At 48.6% G+C, this 23,628-nt stretch overlaps 6 protein-coding genes across 6 annotated transcripts; 3 read left to right on the forward strand and 3 right to left on the reverse strand.

The window, feature by feature from the left end:
- Window positions 1–1,779: 1,779 nt before the first annotated feature.
- THITE_2057946 (uncharacterized protein) lies at window positions 1,780–1,956 on the reverse strand (the record flags this gene model as incomplete). The annotated part of the gene is made up of 1 exon (XM_003656991.1): window positions 1,780–1,956. A coding segment is annotated over one exon (177 nt), but the record flags the coding sequence as incomplete, so codon positions are not given.
- Window positions 1,957–12,337: 10,381 nt separating this feature from the next.
- Window positions 12,338–13,794, forward strand: THITE_2122392 (uncharacterized protein). Its single transcript, XM_003656992.1, has 2 exons — window positions 12,338–12,831; window positions 12,900–13,794. The coding sequence occupies exon 2, from the start codon at window positions 13,089–13,091 to the stop codon at window positions 13,635–13,637; it is 549 nt and encodes a 182-aa protein (XP_003657040.1). The 5' UTR covers window positions 12,338–12,831; window positions 12,900–13,088; the 3' UTR covers window positions 13,638–13,794.
- A 1-nt stretch (window position 13,795) lies between these two features.
- Window positions 13,796–16,645, forward strand: THITE_2122393 (uncharacterized protein). The gene has a single exon (XM_003656993.1). The coding sequence runs from the start codon at window positions 14,441–14,443 to the stop codon at window positions 15,998–16,000; it is 1,560 nt and encodes a 519-aa protein (XP_003657041.1). The 5' UTR covers window positions 13,796–14,440; the 3' UTR covers window positions 16,001–16,645.
- A 1,069-nt stretch (window positions 16,646–17,714) lies between these two features.
- On the forward strand, window positions 17,715–20,291 carry THITE_2122394 (uncharacterized protein). Its single transcript, XM_003656994.1, has 3 exons — window positions 17,715–17,792; window positions 17,996–19,886; window positions 19,968–20,291. The coding sequence occupies exons 2-3, from the start codon at window positions 18,017–18,019 to the stop codon at window positions 20,033–20,035; spliced, it is 1,938 nt and encodes a 645-aa protein (XP_003657042.1). The 5' UTR covers window positions 17,715–17,792; window positions 17,996–18,016; the 3' UTR covers window positions 20,036–20,291.
- On the reverse strand, window positions 20,292–21,328 carry THITE_2122399 (uncharacterized protein). The gene has a single exon (XM_003656995.1). The coding sequence runs from the start codon at window positions 21,147–21,149 to the stop codon at window positions 20,547–20,549; it is 603 nt and encodes a 200-aa protein (XP_003657043.1). The 5' UTR covers window positions 21,150–21,328; the 3' UTR covers window positions 20,292–20,546.
- Window positions 21,328–22,751, reverse strand: THITE_2122400 (uncharacterized protein). Its single transcript, XM_003656996.1, has one exon. The coding sequence runs from the start codon at window positions 22,533–22,535 to the stop codon at window positions 21,507–21,509; it is 1,029 nt and encodes a 342-aa protein (XP_003657044.1). The 5' UTR covers window positions 22,536–22,751; the 3' UTR covers window positions 21,328–21,506.
- Window positions 22,752–23,628: the final 877 nt, after the last annotated feature.

A 23,628-nucleotide genomic window follows, 5' to 3' on the forward strand; every position in this document is an offset into this window, starting at 1 on the left:
CTTAAATCGCTTAGCTAGGTAGCAAGAACGATTTACATTCGTCTACTACTACTACTATATATATACGATAGCTACTTAGGTCCACTCTATCCCCTTCTTCAGATAGTGGAAGAACCTAGCTATATAGCCTTCTAGAGACGCTATAAACGTCGTTAAGATTATAATAAGTTATATAAGACTTATATCAAACCTATAGAGAAGGTAGTTCGAACTTACCCTAGTTATAGACAAGTCCCTATTATTAAGTACGAATTAGTAGGCTAGGAGATATTTAGGCTAGTTATATTATATAAAGGAGACGAAGATCTAGAGGATAGCCTATACCTCTTAGTTGACTTACTCTATTCCCCTATCCGTCTAGGGATAGTAAAAAGTCGATAGAAGCTGCTCTACCCCTACCACTTTATATAGTATAGTCTAAAACCTATTTAACTAGTCCGACCTATAGTCGGTTATAATTTGAGTTAAGAACCTATAGAAGCGCTACTATACGTTATAGAACTAGAGAATATACTTTTCTACTCCTATTAACTATATTACCTTAAGCTATATATATTTAGAAAGGTAGTTGGTAATTACTATAAGGTAGCTAAGCGCTCCCTTGTCTCTTATAGAGAAGTTGGTTATAAAGTCAATAGAGATCTACTTCTAAAAGCGATTAAAGATAGGCAAAGGTTGTAAAAGCCCTTGATATAGCTGCTAGGAGATCTTGCTCTAGCGATACTAGTTGCAGTTCCTAATGAACCACTTTATATTAGACGATATAAGGTCCTAGTAGTAATCTCTCTAAAGCATTTTAAATAGCCTATTACACTCTAGGTATCCTAATATAACTAAGTTATAGATTCGCTAGATAATTATAGTAGTTAGGGGCTTCTATATAGGGAGCTAGAGACGGCTATAGAACTAGAGTGTGCCTTATATATTAAAGGAGTAGTCTACAATCTAGGTTTATATTACGTTCGTCTCCTTTAGAAACTTCTAAGCTCTATTACAAATAGCTTAGAGCTAGTAAGCGTAGTACTTATCTTTAACAATACTCTTATCCTATAGGGCTATAAGCTGCTTATCCTTGAAGAGCGTCTCTCCTATAGGCAACCTAGCCTCCTCCTATACGCTAGTCTAGTACACCTTAATCGGAGGGAGTAGCTAGGCGATACGCTAGCTATCTTTAAGCTCGTCTTGTTTACGCTAAGAGAGTGTATTAGGGCGTAAAGCCTAGGATCCTAGCTAGTACTTTAGCTCGAAGTTGAATAGAGAGAGCGTCTCTATCTATTAGGCTTGCTATTCATTAATTAGATATAGCTAGGTAAAGTACTTAAGGTTCTTATAGTTGGTTAAGATAATAAAGGGGGCTACTATACTTTGAAGCTTTGCTAATTAGGCCTTAAGATATAAGATAATAGCCAATAGCTCTTTATTATAGATAGTATAGTTGTATTTAACAAAGCTTAGTTTTATAGAGTAGTAGGCTATAGGGTAAAGAACTTTGTCCTTTCCCCGCTAAGACAAGTATCTACTAAGTGCTATACTAGAATAGTCCACTTCTATAATTGTCTCTCTCTTAAGATCCTATTAGACGAGGATCAACTTCGATATAAACGTAGCCTTAAGTATATCGAAGGCGTCCTACTCCTCTTTGCCCTAGTGGAAAAGGATATTTTTATAGGTAAAGTATATTAATAGGGCTATCTTTTCAAAGAAGTTAGAGATAAAGTTATAATAGAAATTAGCGAATCTTAGGAAGCTCTATACTTCTTAGACCTTATAAGGTACCTCCTACTTATAAATGGCCTTGATCTTCTTAGGGTTAGGGCGGATATAGACCCTTGCCTCTATAATATACCCTAGGTATTTAACTTCCTTTACTATAAATATATATTTTTTGAGGTCTAAGTTGAGGCCTATATCCCTTAGTCTTTGGAGGACCTTATATACCTTCCTTATATAATCCTTTTAGCTCCTATTCGAGTATACTAAAACGTTGTTAAGATATACTATTATATAGTCTCCTAGCGTTAGACTAAGGACGTTGTTAATATATCTCTAGAACGTTATAGAAATATCTATAAGCCTAAAGGAGCAAACTAGCTACTCGAATAGTCTAAACCTTATATAAAATACTATAAAGTACTTGTCCCCTTTAGCTATCTAGATATAGTAGAATATAGCCCTAATATCTAGCTTTATAAGCTATTTAGCCCTAGCTAGGGACCAAAGAGTCTCTTTAATTAGGGGGAGTAAGTACTAGTCCTATTTAATAATCTTGTTCAAGGCTTAGTAGTCTATATAGAACCTCTATCCTCCTCCTAGCTTCTTTATAAAGAGGACTAAGGCGACTATTGATAAGGAGCTTACCTAGATCTATCTCTTATCTAATAGGTCTATAACCTACTTCTAAATCTTTAGGAGGTAGTCCTTTAGTATATTATATAAAGGTCCCTATAGGAGCTTAGGAGGTTTTCCGTCTAGGCCTATCTTAAGATGGATATAATAGTTGGCCTCCCTCTAATAGGGGGGTAGGTTATTCGCCTTCTCTTTGTTAAAGAGATTAGCGAAGTTATATAGCTCCTTTAGCAAGGCGACCTTTAGGTCTAGGTTAGCGTTAGGCTAGGAGATAGCTACTCCTAGTATAGTAGTTATCTTATAGATACTAGTAATAAAGAATATATCTTATACCCTTTTAGACTTCTTCCTTTATACTCTATAGGCTAAGCCTATAAATACCACGCCTATAATTAGGGTAGCGTTAGCTTCCTTTCGCTATAAAGAGTACTTATATATCTATAGGCCACTTTACAAATTGATAGTAAGGACTCTATTAGCTAGGTCTAGTACAATCCTACAATAGTTTATCTAAGGGAGCTCTAATATAACGTTGTAGGCTAGCTCTAGTACTATATAGAATATAACGGTACTAATCTACCTATCGATATCCATTGTAATATAGGCGATATATATAATTTTCTTTATAATTTGCACCCCCTTAACTATAATACCTAGGGTATAGGGAGTTAGTAAGCTTATCTACTCGATTTCTAACCTCTAATATACTCTCTTGCTAATAGCTCTATAGCTCTAGTATCTACTATCTATTTATACGTTTATAAAACTAGAGGAGTTTAGGAAAATAGAGATAAGAAAAGGGGGCTTATCTATTCTCTCTCTAATCTTTATAAACTCGTTCTATAAGTGGCTAGGTCCTTTTAGCCTCTATACAAGACTTTGTATAGAGGCTACTCTTTTCCCTCCTCCTCTTTAGAGAGAGAGTCCTCCTCTACCTATTCTTTAGCCTCTAACTTGTTAATATTAACCTAAGGAGCTAGTCTCTTAGCTAGGGCAAAGGGATAGGTAGCTACAAAGTGGCCTTAATACCTATAATAGATATAGGCTTTAGCTTGCTAGTACATTATATATACCTTATTGTTTATCTACTTCGCTTATAGTATATTCGTACCTCGTTTTCCTCTATTTCGTTGTTGCTTTCTTCTATAACCTCTATTAACTCCCCCCTAGGCTAGGGTAATATAGGTCGTATTAATCCTAATTATCGATATATCTCTATCTATATCCTTCTCTATATTTACATTAGGCCTAGGTCGCTTACCCTAGGACTATTAGTGTCGTTTCTCTAGGTAGAGGACCTCTAGGTCGATAGCGATCTCGTAGTACCTTATAATAGCTATAGTATAGTTGTTCTATAGGACCCCCTATCCTACTACAATATACTTCAACTTTAAAGAGAGGCATCGTTATAGTCTAATAAATTGTATTTCATTGCTCTAATTAAGTCCTTTAGCCTTTAATAGCTTCGCTTTAAAGTAAATAATAAAGAAGGAGAATAGCTTATTATCTCCTTTATAAAGTATATCTAGCTCTATTAAGGCTATAACCTATTTATAGAGGTCTATATAGACTATTGTAAAATACTTAAGAAACGCTCCTAGGTTATAGTTGTAGCTAGGTCCTCCTAACTCGTAGAAGGCTACGACCTTAGCCTAGACCCCTTAGCTAAGGTTCCTCTAAATAAATACCTACTAGTCGTAGAGACCTCTAATAAAGTCTTAGTCCACTACTAGGATATACACTATTATAGCCCTCTAGGCAGCAAAGAGCTCCTTTTTACCGTCGAAGGGTTATCCTATAGGGAGGCGCTTCCACTATATCTAGGGAGCTACCAAAGCTATAGCGTTAGTCGTTGAAGCTTAAGCGTTAGCTACTATAGAGGCGTTTATAGTCTAAGCTACGGTAATCTAAGCTATACAAAGTTCCTTAATAGTTACGTTCTAATGTACAATAGTCTCCTATAAGAGTTGGAAGTATTTATAGACCTAATCTAGGTCTAGGACCTATAGGACACCTAGGTTATTTATAGTAGCGTCTAGTCCGCTTGGTACTAGCGTTGAAACGCCTAGCGTACTGCTCTTATCTATATTTGAAAGTAATAGCTGCTCCATCTATATAAAGGTAGTTGAACTATAATGTACTAGCCTTATAGTATCTACAAATAAGTGTACGATGTTCTATTCAACTACCTTAAGGAAAGGAAAAGGAGAAGTACTGGCTATAGTCCTTATATATAGAGTTTTCAGGGGCTCGCGAAGTGAGTTCGGGCCAACGTTATTCTAGGCGCGAGGCGGGCCTGCCACGGGTCTGCCTTAGGGCTACCGTAGATCCTAGGCGCAGCCCCATATACCCAGCCTAGGTACAGCCCGGTCTGTAACAAACGCCTTGGAAACAGTGTTTAGTAACTACGATATTATAGCCAACTAGATCTAGCACTTCAATAGGCACTCTTTCTAATACTATCCTGTCGTTTAGACGTGTGAGCTTACGTTCGAAGAGTGGTTTGGCTGTAGTATATACAACTTCTAGAGCCCTAACGATATTGTAGAATCTGAGTGGAATAATATACGCTTTAAGGATTGTATCTACCACCTATTGGTGATAGATAGCTTCTTAGGGCACTATATGTTAGATATCTACGAATATTGCCTTATATACAACATTATCATTAAGTTCCTGCCACTATATTTATTATATAAGATATAGCCAATAGATATAGGCGTGTTCCAATATATTAAGAAGGTATATCAAATATATCTTCGCTAGGTAGTTCGCTAGGGCGAGCTAACCTTTATATATATAAAATTCGTTGAGAACCTCTAGGTTCGTTGCCTTACCTAGAGCTAGACCTATTACTAGTTCTAATATATAACTAGCAAATCGTTGATAAAGGCTTTATAGAGAACAGGATCATCTTTGGCTTTACGAGGTCAAGGATATAGCTATTAAACTATACTATCTATATTGCTAAGCTCGAAGATGCCGACCTCTAGGCCAATAGCATAGTATATCCTTCGTTGCTTCTAAAGCAGGATCGCTAAGAGTCGGCTACTAAAGGCGTTAAACGTCTTTAAACTAAGTACAACAATATATTCAGCTCTCTAACGCGCTATTATATCGTAGATATCGCCACTATAATATAAGAAGGTCAGCTTACGTAAGAGCACCTTACTATATTTATAGCCGACAATAAACAATAGCTAGTATCGTATATCGCAAAGCGAGCTAGAGGGCATTTGGTCTAGCTATCTAGCACTATTATCACTAGTATATCCGTCGAAGATATCTACTATATATAGGCTGCTCACGATCGGAGGTATATAGAGGCTATTACTAAGGAATCTCGTAAAGTAGTGAAGAACATCGTATACACTAGGGAAAAGGAGCTTAAGAAGGAGTAGATAGAGTAGAAAAGGATACTAAGCAACAAAGTTATAGGCAATAGCCGTCTATAGATAGCAATCTTCGAAGAATTCCTTGAAAAGACTAGCTAGACCAACGACATTATACCTCTTGATCTCAACGACTATTCAATCTTCAATATATAGTATAGCGAGGATCCTCTATCTAAGCTCTTCTTCTTTATCGATATAATAGGCGAAGAACCGGATACCTATAGGCTAGAGCGATCGCTATACGATTTCCTAGTGCTAGAGCTATAGCCAACGTAGAGCTATATCTAGGTAGACGATAAATAGGAGCTACTTATCGACGAAGATAATAGCCTCTCTTAGATACAATCTAACAACAATAATAGCAACGATAATAGCGACGATAATAATAACGATGATACTAAGTCACCTCTACTATATAGAAGCACTTACAACGGCGAAGGCGTTCGCAAACCGGTATACAATAGGATCAACAAGATCGTCGCGAAGTGGCGGGCATATAAAGCGAGGAAGTATATAGCGTAAGAACCTCAACACTAAGAATCTACAGCTAGGTAGGATCGTAATAGTTCGCCACGTATATAAATACGCCTAGATAGCAACAGTGAGCTAGTATCTACAGGTTTAGCCGCCCTACAGTAAGTCGGTGGCAGTCAGGGGCGCGTAGTCAGGGGAGCAGTTGGGGCACGTAGTTAGGGCATATAAGCTAGCCTTGTATTATATAAGCGTGTTTTAATTTGATCTGGATCGAATTTTAATTGCGTTTTTAAGCTTTTTGAGCTATCCTACGTATTTGCAAGGTGGTCGAATTGATGTAGTTACGAATTGCGATACCTTGGGCCAGGACGCAATTATATACAAAATTGGGTAGGGAGGTGTCCAGTTTTTTTGGGGTGTCCAGCAATTTTGTACCCCTCTCTTCTAGAGGAAGAGAGGGCTGCGAAAATACCCACTTTTCCTTTGGCCCTCGGGTAATTAGTCTTGAGAGCTGCATCCCAGTCAACCTCTTCCGTGTGCGGAAGCAAAAATGCTTCCGCTGTGGGGCTTTTGCGAGACGCCGTTGTGGTTGTCAAACACTAGGTCAAAGTGGGTCCAAATGGCTACGCCGCACACCCAGTTTGACAGTAGTATACAACACACTGCTATCAGTGCTATCAATATTAAAGCCGTAGATATTGCAAAAAACGGCCCAAATCGCCATTTTCCAGTGTTTTTATATACTTGTTAAAGCTCAATAGCGTATTCTAGCTTAGTCAGTAGCCGTTCGATTGAATTAGGAATATAGCGCGCTAGCAATTACCTCTAATTCCTAGTTACTAAGTTATTTCTAGCCTTTCTAGGCATCTCGTACGCTTACCGCTATCTCCTAAGCTTCCTAAAGCTATAGATATATTGCTAGAGCTACCAACGAAGGCGCCGCTATATAGTTCCTCAGTATTATACGCTCAATGCCTCCTAGCTAGCCTAGCGTTACTAAGCCTATTACGTAACTTCCTACTTCTATTCTTAAGCGCCTTAGCGATCTACTATATATAATTAATCGCGCCTACCCTCTTCGTAGCCTAGTATAGTTCTCGATAGCACCTTCGAAGCATAGTTATATATCTATATAAAGAAGTGAGGCATTAGATCTTTCTCGCCGTAGTGACCGCCTAGTTCGCAAAGCTCCTGAACCTCCTGAACCCCCTAAGTCCGCTAGGTAGATCAGGATCGTATCGCGCTATACCGTCGAAGCCGCTAAAGCTACCGCTACTATCGCCCTAGCTATAGCAACGCCTATTGGCAATAAGCGGATCAGGATTATATCGCGCTATACCGTCGAAGTCGCCACTACCGCCACCGCCGAAGCTCCTGCCACCGCCTCTACCGCCGAACCTCCTATACCCGAACTACTAATCCAACGTCGCTAAGTATATAGTACGTTGAAGTCTTGTAAAATAGGTGTATCTACTACTCGTTTATACCCTCGATTGAAGTTTAGCTCTTATTCAAAGCCTTCGATATATTTAAAATTGCGTTCTATATCCTAGGGTCGATTAGATCGTTAAATATAGCCTTCCTAGCTATCGCCGCTTAAACAGATTGAGATAGCCGATTTAGAGGAAGGTTCTAATGTTATAGAGTATACCTAAGGCTATTTATAAGAGGAGGATACTAATATCGATATCGTAGAGCACTCCTAAGGTCGTTTATAAAAGGAGGATACTAATATCGATATATTCACTTTATTACTACTACTAGTACGTTTCTAATCGCTAGATATATAGCTATCGCTAGTATAATTGTAGGCTCGAACCAAAGGCTACTCTCGCTTATCTACGCTAGATGCTATACTACTAGCTTATATCCTATAATCGCCTCGCTATTAAAATAATATACTCCCTAATAGACCCACCTTACTTAGTACTATTGTCGTCAATATTGCTTATATCATTAGGTTCTTTCCTACTCCTTTTTATTAGAATCTTTGAATACTACCATTATTCCTATAAAAGTAGAACCATCGCTATAAGGTTGCTATAGAACGTACTAAACAAGGTAAGGTCGACGAAGAGAGGATTGGTGATAATTTGAAGTTAAAGATCTATAATACTATATATGTTAATATATAACAATATAAATAACTAATACTAAGCATTCTCTATAGCAAAGCTCCCTCTAAGGGTTCTATAACGTTATAACTACTATAGTACTATAACTTATACCTTAGCAGTTATTGACAGTTGGTAACAGCTGTTAGCCTTCGATAGCAACTGCCAACGGCTGTTGACCTTGACGGTTGACAGCGGCTGAGATGGAATCTGGATAAGTGGATCTAAGTCATTGGATCCGAACTGTCGGAACTGATGCATCTGATCCGAGCCGTTGGATCGGAGCCGTTCAGATCCGAGCATACGGATATTGAACGTCATACCTTGATAACTTAGCCGAATACGGCTAGTGCAGCTCCGTCAGAACGTTCAGTGCGGCTCTGATTGGTTCTGTACGTTATACTTCGTTCAGATCCGAGCATACGGATACTGAACATTATACCTTGATAACTTAGCCGGATATAGCTAGTTCAGCTCCGTTAGAACATCCGGATCAGCCGGATTAGCCGAACCTTGGCCAAATCAGCCAAGGTACATACTGTAGCTCTAGAACTATAAATACCGCAGTGCCTCCCGGCTCTAGAAGATAGAACCTTGAACTGAACAGATCCTTTTGCGAGTTGAACTCGCAGCCTCTGCTTCTTTGATCTATTTTTGCATGTGCCGCAACCACCACCTGCGCTACGCCATCTCTGTGACGAAGCACAATAGCACTAGGGTCCGAAGACCTCATATGCTTGCGATTAGCCATCCTGCTCCCAACCTTCCAAACTATCCTCCGAACCTGCCCTCCTATGCTAGCCCTCTCCTCTAGCACAATAACAATCTGTCTCTCTGACAATATATAGCCTATATAACGAAGTAGTTAGTAATGTTCAACGAAGTAGAATCGAAATAGAACTCCCTTATACTACTGTCGTAGCTAGTGCTATAGCCTACTTTAGTTCGAGAGTCAACTTAAAGGTTTAGTCAAATTCTAGAAGAGCGGATCGCCTATTGACGTACCTAATATTCATTGCTACTAATTAGCTAATAAAGGCGTTGTTGAGCTAGCTAGCGAAGGACTATTCTATTAATATCGAATATAAATTCGAACTTATTGAACTATTGTAAACGAGATCCTTAGCAGCGTCTACGCCCTTGCCTCCTACGTCTACGTCTACTCGCTAGCTGTTCGATTACAATGCTATAGTACTAGCCGATACTAGTCGATCTATATGCCCTACTATACTAGCTACGCCTACTAGCTAGAATAGGAGGTTAATAGCAATATATAAGACGCTTATAAATACAATGCTAAACGAGGTACAAGAGCGTAATACCTAGAAGCTAGATATAGCGTATTTCTAATAACTAAGAAATAACACTATAGCCTAGGTATATATTGCTACAACTATTGTAAAGATATAGATATATAGCTCTAGTTCTGTTACTAGGCGAATTGCGATAACGCCTACCTTCCTATCACTGTTTAGGAGATAGGCGAGTAGGCGAGCTAGATCGAATGAGGGAAGGCTACTATTGATAGCCTGCTAAACGCTCTAATCAAGAAGTAGTTCAGCTCTATATAGGCCAAGGCCAATTAAGGCGTTGAAGTATATTCTAGTGGCAAGGGTATATATAAGCGTAAATAGGCTATAGAAATATACTTCTACCTATAGTTCAACATTATAAGCAATATAGGCAATTAGAACCAAATAGGGCTATCTCTATAGCAGTATAGTACACTATAGCTCTATCCTAAACCTCAACAATAGCGTATAGTAGCCTCGAATATAGCGGCAACGTACAATATAGCTAAGCTAACCTTGCTATCAATATCCGTTGCCTCGAGGGTGCTTCCCTCTACTACTAGCACCGTTACCCTGTAGAAGACTATTATACCGATATACTCTTCGTCGCTACTACCTGAACTATATAGAAAGGAGCCTTTGGATATTATTAACAACTTCGTTAAAACTTTTGCTCGCTAGAACTGCCTACTTAGCTAGAAGGACGTAATAGTAGCTCTCTATTAGGTTAGCAGGTCTCTTTATATAGAAGGTAGGAGGGTTTACGATATTCGTTAGCTCTCTAATATATAGTTTTACAACAATAAGTTCCTATAGTACCTAATTTTTATATTTGATAATATAGTAAAAGGCTTTCTTAAGGAGGAGGCAGAGCTAGCTAGCTTTAATAATAGCCTAGTTCGAAATGCTTAGTAAAGCGCTTAACAAGGTGTTTAATAGGATAGTATATTTTTCTTACATTGCTAAGGCACTATAACTAACGTTTAATAGTATACTAGCTTCTTCGAGCACCTAGTCTATTCATCTATTATATAATTCCCTTATTAACGCCTTAGCCTATTATACACCTTCGTATTGCCTATCAGATCCAGAAGAGGTTAGACTTAGATATATAGAGGAGGTAATAGAATAATAGGTGGAATATAGCTTGGAAATAGCGTCTTTTATAGAAGAAGAAAAGAAGAAAAATAATAAACTATAACTATAAATCTATCTATAGAGCATAGTGTTTAACCTACTATACTAGTATTTTAGAACTTCTAAAACTACTGAGAATACAATGCTATATAATCCACTGCCTCGCCTTCCTCCTAGAACGATATTATAGCCTTCCTAAAGTGCCTATATATAGCTATAACGTCATTAGCAACAGTAGTATAAGCATTATAAAAGAACTCCTTAAAGTCCTTATTCGAATAGTTCAATATAAATATCTTCTAGTAATTGCGACGAATATAGGCCTTAGTATTATAGAACGTCACCTCGATTAGGTTAAAGTTTAGCGAATATAGCGGCAAATACTATAGTAAAATGCTAGACACTCGATATGCCTGTTTAACGGCATTGGCTTAGTACTACAATACGTTATTTATAATGAAGATACTATAGTAGTCTAGGAATAGCCTTATCTTAAGCAGAATATACTCCTTTAGCTATATGAGAAAACTTTCTTAGTTAAAATAACCTTGCTAGACTAATAGATTAAGAACACTACTAACTATAATAGTAAAGAGGATATAATAGCGTTTACCTCTCTTTATAATATTATCGACGATAGAGGTAACGCCTAGTAGCGCTTAGCCAATACGATGAACGCTATTTCTTCGATCAAGGTCTAATTTATTATAAAATATAAACATCTCTACAATAAATATAACTACCTTTCTAAGGTAATTACGTTAAAGAATATAGTTATATTATATAGCCCTTTGTAAAGCTATTTTTTCTCTACTAAGCTTTATATAGATAATAGAATATTGTTTTAAAAGATACGGATATATAGTATTCTTTGAGAAAGAAGGTCTATATTTTATCGAAGTAAAGGTCAAACTTATAAGCAAGGTAGTTGAGGAGTTCTTAGCAATTATAATACGTTAGTTAACCACTAATATAAATTATTATCAATGTATTAGGAGGAATGAACCTCTAGAGCCCAAAGCTACAATATATAGGCGTTCTATAGCGTTGTCAGCTTTAGAAAAGGATCGATAATAAGTTTAAATAGTTACTTATATCAATATACCTAGCAAAGGCTAACCTCCGCCTTATATACAATAACTTATAGCGTTTCCCTAGTATAGATCATAATAGCGATCAAGCGTCTCTAACGCTCATTGATATATCGAACTATAGTGCCTAGGCGCGCCCTGTTACTGAGTAGGAGGCCAGGGCACATTGTATACAGAGCGTAGTGCATAGGCGCGTTCCTGGCCAGGCACTTCGCCAGATGGCGGGATAGGAGGCAGTTCAAAGGCGCGTACCTAGGCGGTTCGTAGGTAGGCTCCTAAGCAGTTCGAAGGCGCGCTCAATAGCTAGGTTCAGAGGCTCGATGGCTATACTAACTAAGCTGCAGATATCAACAAGTATACAAAAACACTAGAAAATGGCGATTTAGGCGTTTTTTTGCAGTATCTACGGCTTCAATATTGATGGCACTTATGGCAGTGTGTTGCATACTACTGTCAAACTAGGTGTGCGGCGTAGCCATTTGGACCCACTTTGACCTGGTGTTTGACAACCACAACGATTTGTCAGGATTCTGCTTCCACTTCTCGATGTAAGCTCAGCCACCAGTGAGTGGCATTACTCGGTGTTAGCGTCAGTTATTTGCTTCCGCGTATGCTTCATCAGACACCCCTGGGCTGGTTCAACATATTCAATTTGCCTCCAAGGCGGTACCACTCAATCTCCGAGGCAGAACCGGAGGTTGTCTTATCACCATGAGAGTTTCAAAAATAGCGCCTGCGCTGGGGCACATCGCTGACACACGGATATAACCAACGGCTCGCACTTCTAGCTATAGTCCAACTGGTCTGACACATAACCTCTTGAGCCCGGCAAGGTACCGCTGACCCAAAGGCAACCATGGACGTCCTGGCTCCCAGGAGCGACGTTCTCAGCGTCAACCCTCCCGTTGGGGTTGACGAGTTCCTTTCTGTGAACGGCTCGGACTGGCTTTGGGCCGTAACGGCCCTCCATATCGCCGCTTTTGTACGTATACGCTTCCTCGTCTCCCTCGGTTTCGCTCCCACCCCCCACAACTGACCCATTCTTTGCAGCTCGGCCTCCTCTGCTTCTGTTTCGTCTCCCACGAGAGCTAACGCGTGTTCCACTACACCTTCACCATCGCCCTGCTCGTCGGAGCGGTGACGTACTACGCTCAGGCGGCCGACCTGGGCTGGAGCGCCGTGGCGCAGGCCGACCACGCCAGCAACGGCGCGCTCCGCCAGGTCTTCTACCCCAAGTACATGAACTGGTGCATCTCGTTCCCCGCCGTCGCGCTCGCCCTGGGCCTGCTGTCGGGCATGTCGTGGACGACCATCGTCTGCAACATCTTCGTCGCCTGGATCTGGGTGCTCACCTACCTCGCCGCCGCCTACACGACCACCAGCTACAAGTGGGGCTTCTTCGCCTTCGGCACCTTCGCGTGGGTCATCCTGGCCATGAGCACGCTCAACGAGAGCCGCGAGGAGGCCGCCCGCCTCGGCATCGGCCGCGACTACATCGTCCTGGCCGCCTGGCCGAATCTGCTGTGGCTGCTGTATCCCATCGCGTTTGCGTTGAGCGACGGCGGCAATGTCATTGGTGTCACCGGCGGCTTCGTCTTCTTTGGTGTGCTGGATCTTCTGATGGTCCCTGTGTTGAGCTTCGCCTTCTTCGCTCTTGGACGCAGATGGGATTGGGCCGGGCTGAACCTCGACTTCAGCGAGTTTCGCGGTGTTGGCCGCGGCCGGAACCGACCAGCCAAGGAGCCGGCCCCCGCCCCGGTTCATGGAGGCGACACCGCCGCGGTCTGACTGTCGCCGCTCGAACACAAAGGCTGATTCCTTTTCCGGGAGGCAGTTGGCGCGGCTGTGGCAGGGGGTCATGCGAGGATGCCACGGGAGGAATCTCGCCTGCAAGACTATTTAAACTGAGATGACTGTACTATTTCCAGTCCATTCACTACCTTATTCTCCTTCTCCTGGTTCCTATTGGACTGCGTCGATAATTCTGATCTCGTTAAGAATAGCATGCGTTCCCAAGGATGTTCTTGTAGCCACCAAGATACTGCCAGTGGATGGAGCTGATTCCTTGTATTTATAATACATGTAGCCTTAATATCAACTGAACAGCCATTCCAGCGGCCAAGGTGCTGGCTCAATTCCCTCACGGGTCTGCGACTATTAAACGATTGACCAGGCGTCAATGTCACTTCTGCCAACTGTGCGTTTCATTGCCCAGTAGAATGTTTTGAGAAATCTCAGCGCAATGCGAGACGGCGATCTCGGTAGATGAGGGTCGGTCATGAATCATGCGCTATACATAAGCAACCAGAAAGTTCGTCGTCTTCCAGAGCGCAATCATCCCTTCACAATCCGTCAGATCAGACGCAGTCCCTGGTCCATTCATCATCACATTCAACACAACGGTTGTATGTGACGTCATCCGACCTCCCGCGCATAGTGTATGTACCCGTGGGCTTGGCAGGGGCAACACCCCCTTCTCCCTCGAATCAACTTTTTACTTCAAAAGACCGATTCTTTCTTCCCCGGCCGCCCTGGGACGTACGGATACGTTGAAAACAGTAGTCGAAAGCAATTGACGACCAGCGGCTAGGATGGCATCCCGCTCGCGGGCGTACAACCCGCTCTTCCAGCCTCTCCTCTTCCTCTTCCAGCTCTTCCAATGGCTCGCCGACAAGATCCTCTCGCCGAGCCCTCCGGGGCCCAGCACGCGGCTCAGCCGCCCGCGGATCGCCGTGATCGGCGCGGGCATCACCGGCGTGACCAGCGCCGCGCACTGCATCGGGCACGGCTTCGACGTGGCCATCTTCGAGGCCGGCGGCGAGGACCAGCTGGGCGGCATCTGGAGCCGGGTCAACAACACGTCCTCGCTCCAGATCCACTCCGTCATGTACCGCTTCCACCCCTCCGTCCGGTGGGAGCGCGGCTACCCGGACCGCCAGCAGATCCTCAGCCAGGTGCGCGAGCTGTGGCGGCGCTACGGGCTCGACCCCCGCACGCGCTTCCGCACCACGGTCGACCGCGTCTACCAGGACGACCGCGGCCGGTGGATCGTCAACGACGACCCGTCGCTCGGCCGCTTCGACGGCGTCATCTGCGCGGTCGGCACGTGCGGCGCGCCCCATGTGCCGCGCTTGCCCGGCATGGACGCCTTCCGCGGCGAGATCCACCACTCGAGCCGGCTCAGCGGCGCCTGCTCGGCGCGGGACAAGACCGTCATCGTGATCGGCGGCGGCGCCAGCGCGGTGGAGGCGCTCGAGTTCGCGCACGCGGAGGGCGCGCGCAAGGTGTACGTCCTCGCGCGCAGCGACAAGTGGATCATCCCGCGCCACCCGGTGTGGAACGTGCTGCTGGCGCTCAACGTGTTCGGGCAGGAGACGGCGCTGAGCTGGATCCCCGAGCTGCTGCTGCGCAAGATGTTCTACCGCGACCTGGAGGACCTGGCGCCGGCGGGCAAGGGTCTCTTCACCGACACGCCCATGGTCAACTCGGACATCATGGACAAGCTGCGGTCGGGGCGGGCCGAGTGGATCCGCTGCGACATCGAGCGGTTCACCGAGAAGGGCGTGCGCATCAACCGCCGCGCGAAGGGGGTGCCGGCGGGCGGGCCGGGCCGGCCGGACCTGATCGAGGGAGACATCGTGGTCATGAGCACCGGGTACGCGCGGCCGAGGCTCGACTTCCTGCCCGCGTCGTGCTTCGACAAGCCGTACGACCCGCCGAACTGGTACCTGCAGACCTTCCCGCCGAACCACCCGTCCGTATCGTGCATCAACTGCACGTACAAGAACGCGATCGGGACGGTCGGCAACTGGCACATCGGCATCTACACGAGGATCTTGCTGATGTTCCTGGTCGACCCGCTGACGCGGCCCAGCCCGTTCTGGATGAAGCGCTGGATCGACATGACCAGGCTGCTCAAGAGGGCGTCGCCCGTCGGGCCGTTTGAGTTCTTCACGTACCTCGAGCTGGTCTGGTGGTTCTGCTTCTGCGTCGCCTTCAACCCGTTCCGCTGGAAGTGGGCATTTTTTGTCTTCTTCGGCCTCGGTTTTATGCTGCCCGCTCACGTGGTCAAGGCTGAGGACAGGATCCGTAACGGCCTGGGGTTGCGCGAGGGGCGGCATGACCGCCGAGATGTTGGCTCCAGCTTCTGAAATGGGGGACATGGTTGGGCAACCTTTTGACGACAATGACAAGGCCGGAAGAAGGAAACCAGGGATGCGATGCGAGATTCGCGCTGGATGTGTGAGGGGCAACAGAAAAGAAGACAGACATGGGAGTCGTGGTCTGAGGTTTTGATCTGAAGGTCCCGCCGTGTAGAGGGTAATGAAAACTTTTGGTATTGGTTTGACATTGCAGTGATTCTTCACCGCCCCTTTCCTCTCGTGCCACGGCCTCTCTCCAGCACCTTGAGCCGCTTCTGGTACCGCTCGCCCACGGCCGCTCCACTCCCGCGAGGCCCATCCACAGTGTCGATGCCTCTCTTGCGGCTCTTCTCGAGCAGAGCCTTGGTGCCGCCACCCGAGCTCCTGCCCTTGGTCAGCCGGCTGATCCTGTCCACGCCTTCGCTGAGCTCTCTCCATTCTTCGCCGCCAAAGCTCATCCGGTTGCTGCGGCCTTCCATCCTTGCCCTCTTTGCCCTCTCTTTCTTGCTCTCCTTCGGCAGACGGACGAGATTTCTCTCTTCGTACTCGCGCCGCTCCTCCTCTATGCGCCGCTCAGAAGCCGTCTTGATCTTGCGGCCGCCGTTCACGATCGTCGAGCCAATGCTGGGCTCAGCGATCGGCGCCGTGGACAACTCCTCGGCGATGAACTCATCAAGCGTGGCCGATTTCATTGGTCTCCTTTCAGCTTTCTCACGCCTATCTGTCGTGGGCATCACCACTGGCGCAATCTTTGGCGGACGGTAGACACCCGAGGTGTCCTTCTCCTTTTCGGCTTGCTTGGCAGCAGCTGGGCGCTGGAAGCCGGCAAGGTTGGGCCGGTACTGGAGATCGGCCATCTTCCGCCCGTCTATGCCGTCCACCCCCGCGTCTTCCTCGCCCGAGTCGCCATCCTCGCGCCCAGACTCGGACTCGGAGCCGGATTCGCGTGCGTCGGCCTTTGCCGCCTCTTCGGCAGCCTTCGCGCGGCGTTCAGCGTCGTCGGCGGCGCGGAGGACCTTGTCGATTTGGAACCGAAGCTTGTCTTCGAGTGGCCGCGCGCCCTTTTCGAGGTAGAGTCTCAGTTCGACGAGCTTGGAAACGACGAGGTCGCCCAGCTTCTGGCCGTCTGCACCACCATCGAAGCTCCCAGTCTTGGCCTGCCTCAACTTGAGGAGGATCAGGAACACCAGGTTCTGCAGGTACGAGAGGAGCAGCTCGTTCTTGACGTCGAGCAGCGAAATGCCATCTTTGGGAAGGTCGATGTCCGCCAGTTTAGGCGCGATGTCGAGCGTCGAAGTCAGGGATTTCGTGAGCGAGTCCAGCAGCGCTGGCAACGTTGCTGGTGCTGCCATTGCTGGCTGTGGTATGCAAACGACTTCGATAGCAGAGGGGCAAGATTTCACTGAATCGCGGCTGCAATTGGGAAAGGAATTTCTTGAGCGGCCCCCACCGAGACTTTTTTATGGGTCTCGCGAGGCTGCGAGCTGAGCCGGATTTTTACCTATGGTTGGAGCAGTGGAGCTTCAGCGCTGTTCATCCAATCACAGGGGCATTTCACAGTCCTCAACACTGGCCACCTCATAAGCGCGTGAACCTGAACTCGTGTTCTTCCGCAGTACGCCATACGTTCCACAACAAGGGAGCCAACTGTCTTTGTCTTAAACGTCCCGGCCTCCTGCAGTTCTGAAGGCGACAACTTGCACACGTTGAGTCTTACAGATGCCGAATCTCACAAGGCGCCGCTCTCTCCCCACCTTCTAGCAGCTCCCTGATTTTTGCGCCACCATTCCTCGCGGTCTCTGTATGGTTTGATTGCTTCTTTTTTTCTTTCTATTAGCTAGCGCGGATCGCTCGGGGCAGGTCGAGGCGGAAAGTACGTACAGCAGGTTGCTACCCGCTCCCCCCTGATTCCAATCGCGGGTGGACGGCCGCCGCCATCCTCCATTTCGAGCTCCGAAGCCGACACTGCAGGGTTGTCGGGTGAACTGACTGTCTTCTGGGCAGGCAATTGCACAGCGACACACCATGCGACCGAGAAGACACGCGCCCCCGGCGGCGCTCCTCGCATCGCTGCTGGCCGCGCCGCAGCTCGCATCCGCCTTCTACCTCCCTGGCGTTGCGCCCACATCATACAAGCAAAATGAGCTGGTACCACTCTACGTCAACACGATCCGGCCGGTCGCGGGTTCAGACGCCATGCTGCACTCGGTGGTCTCGTACGACTACTACCACCCCTTCTTCCAGTTCTGCCGGCCCGAGAACGGCGTCGAGGATGTTGGTGCCAGCTTGGGCAGCATACTGTTCGGCGACAGGATAAAGACCTCGCCGTTCGAGCTGAAGATGGGGGTAAACGAAACTTGCAAGACGTTGTGCGAGACGACGTACCAGAAGACGGCCGCCATGTTCGTGAACGAGAAGATCAGGGCCGGCATCAGCCTCAACTGGCTGGTGGACGGGCTTCCGGCCGGGCAGAAGATCGAGGACGAGCTGACCGAGACTGAATTCTACAACCCCGGATTTCTCCTCGGCCAAGAGACGGCGGACGGCAGCCAGGTCCAGTTCAACAACCACTACGACATCCTGATCGAATACCACCAGGTGGCCGGGAGCAGCGATCAGTACCGCGTGGTGGGCGTGATCGTCCAGCCCGAATCAAGGGCGTACACCGGTCCCGTTGGCGCGGACACGTGCAACCAGGCGCTGGATCCCGTCATTTTGAACGAGTCGGGCGATACCAAGGTCCAGTTCACCTACAGCGTCTACTGGATCCCGTCCCAGACCGCCTGGGCCACGCGCTGGGACAAGTACCTGCACGTGTTCGACCCCAAGATCCACTGGTTCTCGCTCGTCAACTCGGCCATCATTGTCGTCTTCCTGGTCCTGACCGTCATGTCCGTGCTCGTCCGCGCCCTGAAGAAGGATATCGCTCGGTATAACAGGCTCGACCAGATCAACCTCGAGGACCTCTCCGGCACCTCGGCGTTGGAAGACGGCGTGCAGGAGGATTCGGGTTGGAAGCTGGTGCACGGCGACGTCTTCCGCACGCCCTCCCACCCGCTCCTGCTCTCCGTCCTCCTCGGCAACGGCGCCCAGCTCTTCGTCATGACCGGCCTCACCATCGTCTTCGCGCTCCTCGGCTTCCTCTCGCCCTCGAACCGCGGTGCCCTTGGCACCATCATGGTGCTCCTCTACACCGTCCTCGGCTTCGTCGGCGGCTACACGTCGGCGCGCATGTACAAGTCACTGCAGGGCGAGAAGTGGAAGTCGTGCATCATCATGACCCCGCTCCTCGTGCCCGGCATCGTCTTCGCCACCTTCTTCCTGCTGGACCTCTTCCTCTGGGCCAAGCAGTCCTCGGGCGCCGTGCCCTTCACCACGATGCTCGTGATCGTGCTCATCTGGTTCGTCATCAGCGTGCCGCTCTCGTGCGCCGGCTCGTGGATCGGCTTCCGCGCGCCGGCGCTGGAGCCGCCCGTGCGCACGAACCAGATCCCGCGCCAGATCCCGCCGGTCACGACCTACCTCAAGCCGGTGCCGAGCATGCTGCTCGTCGGCCTGCTGCCCTTCGGCGCCATCTTCGTCGAGCTCTACTTCATCATGAGCTCCATCTGGTTCAGCAAGATCTACTACATGTTCGGCTTCCTCTTCCTCTGCTACGGCCTCATGATCATGACCTGCGCCGCCGTCACCGTCCTGCTCGTCTACTTCCTGCTGTGCGCCGAGAACTACAACTGGCAGTGGCGCTCCTTCCTCGCCGCCGGCACCACCGCCGCCTACATCTTCCTCAACGCCATCATCTACTGGGCCAGCAAGCTGTCGCTCGGCGGCTTCGCCGGCAGCGTGCTGTACATCGGGTACAGCTTGCTCATCTCGTTTTTGTTCTTCATCTTGACCGGTAAGCTTTCCCCTTTTCTCGACGTGTTTCTTTTTTTCTTCCTTCTCCTCAAGGGGCATGCTGACACTCTTACCCCCGCAGGGTCGATCGGCTTCTTCTCCAGCTGGCTGTTCGTCCGCAAGATTTACTCGTCCATCAAGATTGACTAGACGGAGTTGATGGGGGTGGCAGAGCGAAAGGGAAGAAAGTGGAGCAATGGGGGTGTTTCGACAGCTATTCAGGGGACTGTTTTACGATCTATCGGTTTTTAGATAAAATCCATGTATCAACACATCAACATGCAGCGGAGTCGAGGGATGCCTTGTATCATGAAAGTTTAGCGTCTTAGCTTCGTGAATGAAGCGCTTCGTGTTAAACTCTGCGATTGCCACGCCAGGCTCCAGTGCGATAATGCCACACTTCGGGGACCCAAATGGGGAGCCAGGTTCGACCGTTCACTCCATTAGTGACTAATCATTATGCATTTTCATGCTGGCCGAACGATCAGGACTCAAGGATTCTTACTTGCCCTTGTTGTCTACCAAAGCGATCTAGATGCCTCTATCCTGATATCCCTGAGCGCTGATTCCCCGAAGCACTGGGCAGGATGCATCGCCCTCCACTATCCCAACTACCTCCGGCGGGCATTGTCCCAATCCATCGATACAGTCAACAATTCCATCAGTCGGCCAGCCGATGGCGTTGACTGCGATCAAGCTCTCGCCCGGCCATACCCTCCCCAAGTGCACTGCCTTCCACCGCATTCTCCCTAGCGGTTGGTCGGCGGTCCTGTTGGGAGTCGTCCTCGTCCGTGTCCGGCGGCACAAGAAGGTCCACGCTTGATACCGAATCGTCCCCAGGGGTATCCCCGTCGTGGAGAGGTGCAGGTGCCCGGCCGGAATCGTCGTGGTGCGATGGCGGAGACCTTGAGGGTGTTTTGCCGTCACAGTGAACGGCGCAGTACCTGTCGGGGCTGGATACCACTTCGAGCTTCTCCACGCGAGACGGTGAAGGACGTGTTGCCTCGTCACCTTCGCGATCATGGTGCGCCATGCTGTAAGGCCCAGAATCGAATTCCGGGTTGGAACTGCCCTTGGCAAGCAACGGCAGGTCGCCAGTTAACGGCGTCTCGCTCTCAAGGGCATCATCGCGGGGGCTTTGGGCAGTGGAGTCATCGGGAGCGGGCTGAAATCCGTGCTCGGATCGCTCGAAGTCCAGCAACGGCAGACTTGACGCCAACTCGAGACCGACTTTATCGCTGCCACACTCCGGTGGAGTAGGCATAGACTCGGGCTGCGGTGCAGCGTCGACACTTTGAGGGAGTCCAACGGTTAACTCAGAGCAGCCTGGGTGGTCATTGTGGCCGTTCACTGGCAGGGCAGGTTCCAGATCAGGTTCGGGTGCCTGCTGCGGGTGACATTTTTGCTGCTGCTGACGAGCAACTCCTGGGTCGGCACGGGCTTCATCGTCGCTGTCGTACTTCCCTCGCAGAACAAGTTCATGTCCATGCTCGAGCTTGTTCCCGCGAAGGCGCGCAATAGTTGGCGCGCAGTCGTCGTCGGCTTCGTTCCCTTCTCCCTCCCCGTGACCGTCCGAACCCGGCAGCGAGGTATCCTCGTCCCTGACCGTAGAACGCGACGCCTAATCGTCCTCGTCGTCATCATCGTCATCCGCACCCAGGAAGGTAAACTGTTTCGGCTTGTTCACCCGCCCAACCGCGACGCTATCCCGGCGCTCGAGGCCGCCGCCGCCAGCAGCAGCCTCCATCTGGCGCGCCCTCTCGCGCTCGCGCGCCATCCGCTCGCGCTCCTCGCGCATGCGGCGCTCGGCCTCTTCGCGCTCCCGCCGCGCCTGCTCCTCGGCTTCCTTCTTGGCCTGTTCTTCGGCCTTGCGCTTACGCTCCTCTTCCTCCGGGTCGTAGCCGCGCGGGTCGATCCCCCGGTCGACGAGCGCCTGGACCGCGGCCAGGCCGCCCGAGCGGATCTGCTCTTGGGTAGGCCACGGCTGGAAGGTAGCGCCGTGCAGCGGGTTGACGGCTGGCTTGAGGAAGTCGGGGATCCTGAACTCTGTGGTGGGTTTCTTGGTTTGGAAGGGGGATGTTATTTGGCTCGTTTGTTGTGTGGTGTTCGGGGTCGATGCGCTCATCGGGCCGGGCGTGCTGGCTGCGGCAGTGGCAAAGCTCTGGTTGAAGCTCGCGTTGGGGGTTGGCCCCGTCTGACTCGGGGTCTGTAGTTGGGATGTGTCTTCGGGTTTCGAGGGTTGGGTCGAGCTCGGGGCGACATTGTTGGCCACGCCGGGAAGGGGCAGGGTGTTGCGGCTGATGAGCCGGGCGTAAGTGAGGAGCTCGTCAGTTGTGTATGAATACTTTGAGCCTGGCGGGGGCTGGCTCGTCGTCGGGATCGAAGTAAGCTCCTTCCGTATGCTCCAGAGGGCGTTGATCACGTCCTTGATCTTGGCGTCATTTTGCGAAACTTCTTCGCGCAGCTTGAGAATACGCGCATAGTTATTCTGGTGGACCTCAAAGAGCTTCAGGCCGCGGTCAAGATCGTCCTGGGCAGCGGCCAGTTCTTCAGCGAGCTGCACCGACGGGTTGTTGTTCGCGATCGAGTCGACTACGGCGGCGACGGCCTTCTCGACCCGCTCTATACGGCGGGCGAGGTCGTCCTCCATGGCGGGCGTGTAGGAGGCAACCGGCAAATATTTGGTGATGGCACCATCGGTTGCTGCCGTTTGCAGAGTGTTGGCGAGCGCCTACAGAGAAACTCAAAAAAAGGCGAAGTTCAAATGTGACTTTGCGGGACGCGAGTGCGGAAGCAGTTGCATTCACAGCCCGTCATGGGCTAGCGGAATATTCATACAGTGTACGGAGGTACTTCTGATCCTCCTGTCCCGCCACATGTGATGTTCAGACGAAACCGATGTTTTCTGGGTGGCCAGACTGAATCATGAATTTTTGCCTCAGGCATTCCATGCCTCCGGCTTTGTCCGGCACCAAAACCCGCGCGAAACACCAAGCTCCAACCTGCCGCCAGTCAAGATTGTTTTGCAGCCATTGAAGCAGCCTCTCGCTCATTCACGGTCGAGCGTCAAAATGCCGTTCGCCGTAAGTCACCGGGGATTCCCTTATTTCTGTTTCTCACACACTTCTGCGCCTTCCATGTCTGCAAGTCCAAGTGCGCACTTGCCAACGGCGAGCTGACTGATGTGATCCCCAGACTCCCTCTCTCAGGGCGCCCGACTACCCCCAGTACAAGAGCCCCTACGGCCCGAAGTAAGCGCTCGCTCCGATCGCTCAACGGCCCCTCGAGTCTGCAAACACACCGACGTCTCTGCGCTAGCCGTCGTGCAGGAGGGAGCCCATGCAGATGCCGCTGACACGGTCCCAGGTACTTCTACCAGCCCCACGTCGCCGGTATCACGACGAAGACTTTTGTGACCACGTAAGCGGGTTCCTTTTCTTGCTCTCGTCATCGGCAGCAGCGCGGTTTGCACGAGGTGCCTCTAAGTTCTTCATGCAACCGGACTTGAGGGCAAAGAGGCGTGGGGAAGAGCACAAGACAGGGGGGAAATCAGACTCCGATTACAAAAGCGAATATGTGGCGGACAGTCTCGGGCATGGCTAATTCGGTCTCAGCGGTTTTAAGGCGGGCCTGTTCGGCGGTGTCGGGCTCTTCGCTCTCATCTTCTTCGGCTCGGGGATCCCCAGAATACAGAAGGACATCCTCCAGGTATGTTGGTTGTGCGATTGCCGCCGCGAGGCTGA

The sequence above is a fragment of the Thermothielavioides terrestris genome, chromosome 5 (assembly GCF_000226115.1).
Source record: "Thermothielavioides terrestris NRRL 8126 chromosome 5, complete sequence".
NCBI lineage: Eukaryota > Fungi > Ascomycota > Sordariomycetes > Sordariales > Chaetomiaceae > Thermothielavioides > Thermothielavioides terrestris.

Coding starts and splice junctions, on each gene's coding strand:
- THITE_2122392 (XM_003656992.1), top strand. CDS start 13,089: ATGAACTGGTGCATCTCGTTCCCCGCCGTCGCGCTCGCCCTGGGCCTG.
- THITE_2122393 (XM_003656993.1), top strand. CDS start 14,441: ATGGCATCCCGCTCGCGGGCGTACAACCCGCTCTTCCAGCCTCTCCTC.
- THITE_2122394 (XM_003656994.1), top strand. CDS start 18,017: ATGCGACCGAGAAGACACGCGCCCCCGGCGGCGCTCCTCGCATCGCTG. Junction 19,887..19,967: donor TTTGTTCTTCATCTTGACCG/GTAAGCTTTCCC, acceptor TTACCCCCGCAG/GGTCGATCGGCTTCTTCTCC.
- THITE_2122399 (XM_003656995.1), bottom strand. CDS start 21,149: ATGCCTACTCCACCGGAGTGTGGCAGCGATAAAGTCGGTCTCGAGTTG.
- THITE_2122400 (XM_003656996.1), bottom strand. CDS start 22,535: ATGGAGGACGACCTCGCCCGCCGTATAGAGCGGGTCGAGAAGGCCGTC.